Genomic DNA, 8,182 nt, shown 5'->3' on the forward strand with positions numbered 1-8,182 from the left:
TTGATAGAAATAAAAACAGAGATGGATAGCGCTTTAAACACTGTAGCACCAGTTAGTAGGACATGTGTACACATGTATATATATATATATACATATATATGTGTGTATATATATATATGTGTATATACACAATGTGTCAGTGGGGAACCTTCAGGGCCTTCTACACCTTCAGAGAAGGCCTAAAAAAATTTTGGACCAAAAAATAGTATTAAATAAAAATAATATATATATTTTAAATTTCTATCTCATTTAATTTAATACAATACATCTATGTTCTAAACTTTACTGTCAAGTTCACATCAGCAATGAAAGGGTTACTTTACATGGCCGTGTCTCCTGGGTGTGATTTTGACTCTGAGCTTAGTTTTATCTCACATATCATTTACGAGCTGAAAGCATTTTATCTGTATTGGTCATTTTTATCCTGTTTTAGTTTCAGTCCCTCAGTTTTTAGCTCCAGTGTCTCCTCATGGGGGGGGGGGGGGGTGTCTACTGACGGGGGTGCTGTCCTGTGGGCGGCTCTGGCCTTGGTGGATGGAGGGCTCAGCACCTTGGTGTGGGGCCTCCTGTCTGCCCGGGTCGGGGCTGTTTCTATGGCGACGCTCCCTGTAGTCGTGGGCTGGAGACCCTCTCAGTGTGGTCGGCCCCCAAAGGAGGTTCTCTCCTTGCTCCAGGTCTCGGTGCCCGGCCATGTCTCTCTCTAGTGTGTACAGGCCGTGTGTGGCCCCCGGGCCTCCAGTTGCCCATCCCTGTTTTAAACATTTATTACAAACAGCCAGAGAAAAGTCATCCTCAGAAACTTTGAAAAAGTCCCGCACCGCCGCCGCCGCCATGTTGTTTGTTTCCAAACGTCTGCACGTTGTGCTGCATTCAAGTGCTGACGGAAGTTCCCTGTTCCTGGTTGGAGTCGTTGTTCTGACCTTTGATGTTTCTGTGGTTTATGTGGAACATCCTGGGTAATGGCAGCTACCACCACAATCATGACCCAGTTGACCAGTTGTTTTCTGACATGAGGGACTAGTTTAATGATTTGTTTTCAGCCAGAATGTTGTTTTTCTGATTCTACCGATGCCACTTGAATGGTGTGGTCTATTGTTCTATTGGTTCCACTGCTTTGAGCCTAGAACTGGTCCAGTAGCTAGATAGTAGTGTTGGTGGACACCAGTGCTACATTTGGTTAGTTGCTGAGTGGGCCATACAAGCCAGCAGCATTGACTTAGTTCATGTAGATTGTAGGTTAATCATCATATCACATGACCGTAGGTTTGTTAGGGTTTCTCAGTTGGACAGGGCCTCTAAATGTGTTTTCCTGGGATCTTGGCACAAGGGATTGTAACATCTAATCCTGTGTATTAATGAATGTGGGTGGTGTGTAACTTTATTCCAGTTTAATTACTGGCGTTCTAATGTTATTTCCATCAGCGCTGTGCTATGATGACGGTGTTGTGTTAGCTCCACGCTCATTTAAAGTTGCTGCAGTTTTTGTTTAACGAGGCTGAAAATATTCTAACTTGTCCCTCAACTGATCTGTTTCTGCCTCTGATCCTGTCATCATCCTCTTTGCTCTTAAAAGTGGAAGCTTGTGCTAAATTACTTTCATTCTATTGAAAATGTTCAAGTGTTTCATTTGAATTCAAATGTGAGAGCGCGTTGTTGTCATGGTGATTATTTTATTCTATGTGTGTTCTGGTCATTGGAGCAGATTAAACATGCTGCCTTTAATATGGCTCCTAGGGGTCCTAATGTTTTGGCAGTCTGTGTGATCTTCTAGCACCTTCTGTGTTCACCTGTGCTGTGTCTGCTGGTCAGGGCCCGTTGCCATGACTACACGCTGCACATGATATTCTAGATGTTCTAAAGCATTATCTTTTCTACCCTAGGATTTGCCCTCTGAACAAATGAACACAACTCAAAAACTACAAGTCCTATCAGGAAAACCAACACATTGTGAGCGTCAGCCGTCTGTCCTCTACCATTTAGTGTTGCTCCCACGCACGTACTGTGAAAATTGTGGCCTGGGTGGATTGAGAAAGAAGGGCAAGGGAACGGATTTTAGAGCAAAAATGGGTCTGACTTTTCACATCCACACACATGGAGAAAAATGCTAAAAGTGGTGGGAGCACTCCTCGCTGGGTGGAGCCTACAGTCCAAAGCGTTGGTCCTCCAGAAATCAGAGCCACACCATCTGATGAAGGGAATGTGCTTTAACTTTGCTCTGGAGAAGAGAAGTTACACAGCTAAAGACAAGCTAGACAAGTTTGAAGATCTGGAGGACATTTAGTTCTTTTCTGGAAAATAATAATATTGAAGTAGATGAATGGAAAGATGTAGGACTGTCAAATGAGCCTCAGTATGTGCCTTGGGGTTGGCTTGTTGTGTGTTTGTAGAATCAACAAGAAAAAAACAACAGTCAGTTTGTGTTTCAATCCAAAGCTGATAGTTGTGGTATTTATTCATTCAAACATCACTGACAAGAGAATCCTGACTAAAAGTATCATCATTAAACTTTCTATTAATGAACAACAGATCAGTGAGGAAAGAAAGAAGAAATCCATCAGATGTGTCAGATGATAAACTGCAGCTGTGTTGTGTCTTTTTCTCTCCATCAGATTTCTGTCAACTTGAAGTGGACACAAACTCAGTCAACACAAACCTCAAACTGTCTGACAACAACAGGAAGGTGACATATGTGGAGGAGGAGGAGCCATATCCTGATCATCCAGACAGATTTGACTGTTATCAGCTGCTGTGTAGAAATGTTCTGACTGGTCGCTGTTACTGGGAGGTTGAGTGGAGAGGAGGTGTTTATATATCAGTGAGTTACAGAGGAATCAGAAGGAAAGGAAACATGGATGACAGCTGGTTTGGAGGAAATGATCAGTCCTGGAGTCTGTTCTGTTTTGATCATGATGGTTACTATGTCTGTCACAATAACAGATTAACATCCATCTCCTCCTCCTCTGTCTCTAACAGAGTATCAGTGTATGTGGACTGTCCTGCTGGAACTCTGTCCTTCTACAGAGTCTCCTCTGACAAACTGATCCACCTCTACACCTTCAACACCACATTCACTCAACCTCTCTGTCCTGGATTTGGATTCTGGTCATCTGGTTCCTCAGTGTCTCTGTGTTCTCTGGAGGAAGGAGAGTCTTTGAAGTGACAGCAGCTTCAACTCTGAGCTTTAAGAGCTATTCCACTGAATCGCTGCCATTTCCGTCCCTAGAACATTATATGTATGAATGCACATAAACATTGACTTTAAAATCCATTTTCTTATTCCATCAAAGTGTCCTGCTCATTGATGTAACCCACATGGTTCCTAAACCAATGTGTTATCTGAGTGTAGTATCTTAGCCCACCACCAGGTGGCGCACCAGCCCTGTGCGTAGCGCCGTGACCCTTGAACGTGACCTCAGTCTGTGCCGAGCGCCATCTTCCTCAGAGCTGAGCTACTGACGAGAGCACCCGCATGTAAAAGCTGACGAGCTGGGGGAAGTGGTGTGAGAGAGAAAGGAGCCGGTTTCACCGTGTTGAGCCTCTGAGAGAACTCCGCTAAGAAAGATGCTCCACGCTACGAGGCTAGGCCCCGAGGTTAGCTGCTGATATTAGCATGATGGGAGAAAAGTCCTTTCATTGAAGTATGTTCATAAAACCAGTCCCAGTCCCCCCATATGTTTTCCTAATGGTTTAAACCCACCGTGGTACCTGTTGTATCATGGTGAACCTTGAAAACCAACTGGAAAAAGATCACTAACGAGCTAGCCTGAAGCTAATGCTAATCGCGGCTAACGCTGTTGAGCTAATTCAGGTATTACCTGTACTGGGAATGCTAATGGTGTAGCTGGTGAAGCTAAATCACCACTACTGTAGCATATGAGAGAGAAAGAGATGGAACATGATGCTGTTGGGATATACAAAGTGTATTTAGGTTAATGTGATGTGTTTACTGCACTGAACAATTTAATACTGTTAACTTACGGTTGAAAGAGTTAAAAAGATAAATACTGATGTTACAAGATAAATGTTGATGTTTTGATTAATAGAGCTGTTTAAAAATGTAGTGTTGTGTTAAAATAAATAAGAGCATTTATGTTCAAATATTCAGTTCATGATAGGAAGTTGTCATGGTAAAAATACTTCTCCTGTACTGTAACAATGTGCAGACTAATGTACAACGCCTTGAATGCTGTATATCCTGCATCTGGGTCTAGATGAGGAAGATATAGAGTGAAAGGTGAAAGTAGAAAGATGTCCTGATCTGAAGTAGTAATGAGAGGAATGAGTATTCGTTCTGCTCTCTATGTGGAGACTGGTTTTTAGCCGGATTAGGACTTGATTCAGATTCTGAACCGAGGGGGTTCGGTGGCGAGCCAGAGAGGACGACCCAATCAGAGGGAACGGTGCACGGCCCGGCCAACCGTGGAATCCATTCTGAGGAACTTCAGACATCATCTCACTTCACTGGTGATCCAGATAATACTACTGAGAGCTTTTTAGAAGTTGTTCAACTATCTTTCCAGGCTATGTGAGCTTCTTCAGAATTAGTGGAATGACAGATTCTTTCCATCTTTCAGACTGCCTGTTTTAAACAGAGCAACTGTGAATGATACCAGGGAGCTAGGCTCCTCCCATTCATCACCTTCTTTATCAGAGGAGCAACTAAGTTTAGAGTTGAACTAAGAGATGCTGCAGAGCCATCAACACAATAATCTATTAGTGCAGGAGTTAAACTGTGGTTGCTGTCGTCCACATCATTGACACATGGCACTGAGGTAAATAAAGAAGGAATTAATTCTTTATATCTAGTTACAGCATCATCAGATAAACATCTACTGGAATGAAATGTCTTTTCAGTTCCTGTGTAATCCATTATTGTAAATTCAAAAGTTATGAGGAAATGATCAGACAGAAGAGGGTTATGAGTAAATACTGTTAAACCTTCAGTTTCTATGTTAGGACCAGATCTAAGGTGTGATTAAAACTGAGTTGATCCATTTACATTCTGAGAAAAGATAATGAATCTAATAATGATGTAAATGAGGAGCTAAGGCTTGAAAGAAGGAGGAACATTTTCTGTTGAACTTTATTTTTATTTTATTATTTTTCAACCTTTTTTTGAAAGAGCTCTATTTTTTATTTTTTGTATTTTTCATTTTCATGCACTGCAAAAATATTAATCTGTGGCAATAAACTGTCAACTGTTAACTTCATGGTATTGTACTTGACTAACTATTAGCAGGTCTCTGAACCTAGAGGGAATGTTAGTGTCATAGTGTGTTCTTCTGATCAGGCTAAAGGCGCTACATTGATCTGATTTACACTTTCAGATCTATAATTGTAAGGATTAATAAAAACTAGCTAGAAGACTGAAAAAGTAGCATGTGTTACCTGTCCCTGCACTCTAACATTCTACTTTACCATGAAATATTCTGATTCAAATCCTTCAGAAACAGTATTTTGTTGCACTGCTGTGTGACTCCATATCATATCTATGCTTTAAATAGATTGGTTTCCTGAGAAATCCACAATATTTGAGTTCAAATCCACATTTTAGTTGTGTCCCTGGGTTTTCACTCAGTCCTGTTACCCAAACACATTACCCCATCTGACAAATTTGGACCATTCCATAAATCACATGCTCAACAGGAAGTGACATCAGTTGTATCTTCTGAAGGCCATGGGAAGACCAAAAGTTAGCTCTCTCATTTATTTTTCTGTAGATTTGATGATATTTGAACTTTGACTGAGGAGGTCAATCTCAACATACTGTCCTGTTACCTCAATTATTTCTTAGATGATATTTGTTTCTTTTAAAAAGAAATCACTAGAATGTGCTAAGTGTGCTCATGCTATTAGCAATGACGCCATGCGGCTTAATTCCATGTATTAGCTAATTCTATGCTAAAAACTCAGTCCTGTTACTTTCAGTCCTGTTACTCATAGAAAGAGTAACAGGACTGAGTAACAGTAACAGGACTGAGTAGAGTGCCCGCTTTAATTGATTTATTAGTGGGAATATTATGGGATATTATACTATTCACATGATTTTTAGCTTTCACATTTGAAATGACTTGAACTTGTTGAAATATAAGATGAGTTTCACAATGTGAATCCAATACTTAGAGGGAGCCAAGCCACCACTAAGTGCTGCAGAAAAGCAGCACGTTGTGATGCTGACCCAGAGAGGAGGGAAAGATACTTAGAGAAGGAACAAGAAAAGTACAGGGAGGACCTAAAATCAGGCAGGAAGAAAGGGATTGATGATCTAAGAGAGAGAGAAACTGGAGGGAGACATACCATAGGATTACACTGCAAACATTAATAGTCTTGATATAAGAAATAAATACTTGGTTTGAGCAGATATAGACTAACATTAAGTGAAATAATCTGCCAGTGCAGTGAGATAATCACACTTGGTAAGATTTCTTGAAATAAGAAAAAATAAATACATATTAGTCAAGTGAGAAATCTCTTCAAATAAGTGGTGAAACACTCATTCCAAGTACTGTATGCAAGTCACATCATCTCAACATTAGCTTTTCAATTCTTATTTCACTTTTTGGTTCGTACTTAAATTGAGTTAAAAAAAAACCTAAATCCAGATCAACTTAACAAGATGATTCTTCTTAATTCAAGAGTTATGATTAGCTTTTGTCATAAATCAATACACAGCATTTACACTAAATTAAAACCACACACAGAGAATATTGCCAAGAACATTTATTTGAAGTGCTTGCAGAACAGCTGGATTCCTTACAATGTTTACAATCATTATAACATGGTGTTTGCTAAATTAACCATCCTCTGAAACACTGAGAGGTAACAGAGGCTATGGTAGAACATGGTAGTCAAGGAACAAACTACTTTGCATGAACAGAAATAAGACAGCATTCAGAATGCTCTTCTGAAGATAACTGTACATGCTCATCTGTGGTGGAAAAGTCACTGATTGAAAAAAACATTTTGAACATCGCATAACTTTTTTAATAACTTTTCAAGAAAATAATATGGCTACCATTGTCATCACTTCCATGTTTGATGGGTTCATCTTTATCCTGTAGCATGGGATAATACTCCACTAGTCTCTTAGCCATTGCGGTGACCTCATGCTTTGAAGGGGACCGGAGCTCCTCTCCTTGGTGACTTGCTCTCAAGATTGTTCCTCACCAGCTGCATCTCAGCGCGTTGGACATGGCAGATTCCCCCTCTCTACCAGTGCAGGCCATCTCAAAATGGTGCCTACGAGCTAGTTCCAACTCAGTGTCTGTGTAGATCACATATTCTGGAGGAGGAGGAAGCTGTAGGGTTTTCTTTGGGGTTTTCTTCACCACAGGAGTGGATGTGTGGGGGGATACTGGAGGTGATCCTTGAAGTGACGACACAGTTCCTGTTTCACCTGGGCCAGCTTTGTCTGGTAAAGTGGCATTCTCATCCTCAAAACACAATTATTACAAGGGAAATGACAGACACAATTAGAAACAACATGTTAGGGCTTAGGGAACTGGACCCTGATGCAGACAGACACAAAAACTAGTGCAGTAAAACAAAACAGAGTTTATGAACTCACGGAGGCACCACAGGAACACACGGCATGGACACAGACCAACCAACAAAGGACAAAACCAGGAAAACACTGAGGTCAAATACATGAGGACACAAGACACAGGTGGAGCAATCGCATGCACGTGAGACACACAAGGTCCTCACAGGAGGGAGGACACAGGAAGACAAGACATGGAACTTCAAAATAAAACAGGACATGGACAAGGAAGTGGAGACAAACCATGGCACAGCATGTGTTGTGTTAGGTATTTATTTATTTATATTTTAGAACAAGGAGGTAAAAACTTAGCTCTTGGCCAATAAGAGCCCACAGTTGTTTCCTCCTGAGAAAGTTCTCTGGCCCAGGACAAAGGTCTCTGAACTCATCCAGACTGAGGGGGTGGAGTAAGGCCTCATCTATGCTGGCAGCTGGAAACAAAGTCAATCATTAACAAACCTTTTACAATTAAAAGCCAGATACCATGTGACCTATAAATTTAGCACTAATCAACCTGACAAGGTAAATAAAGTCCAACTGCAGCGTCTGTGCTATTCCATCTATTATCTAAGAATAAATCTGAATAAATAAATAGACACTTGGAGTTTGGAGATAGCAGAATAGCTGAAATACATTCTGTTT

At 40.8% G+C, this 8,182-nt stretch overlaps 1 protein-coding gene across 1 annotated transcript; it reads left to right on the forward strand.

Annotated features, from left to right (window-relative positions):
• The first annotated feature begins 758 nt into the window (after positions 1-758).
• LOC311499763 (neoverrucotoxin subunit alpha-like) lies at positions 759-6,447 on the forward strand. Its single transcript, XM_084560887.1, has one exon. The coding sequence runs from the start codon at positions 2,516-2,518 to the stop codon at positions 3,158-3,160; it is 645 nt and encodes a 214-aa protein (XP_084417013.1). The 5' UTR covers positions 759-2,515; the 3' UTR covers positions 3,161-6,447.
• The last annotated feature ends 1,735 nt before the right edge of the window (positions 6,448-8,182 follow it).

The sequence above is a fragment of the Chelon labrosus genome (assembly GCF_963514085.1).
Source record: "Chelon labrosus genome assembly, chromosome: 14".
Lineage (NCBI taxonomy): Eukaryota > Metazoa > Chordata > Actinopteri > Mugiliformes > Mugilidae > Chelon > Chelon labrosus.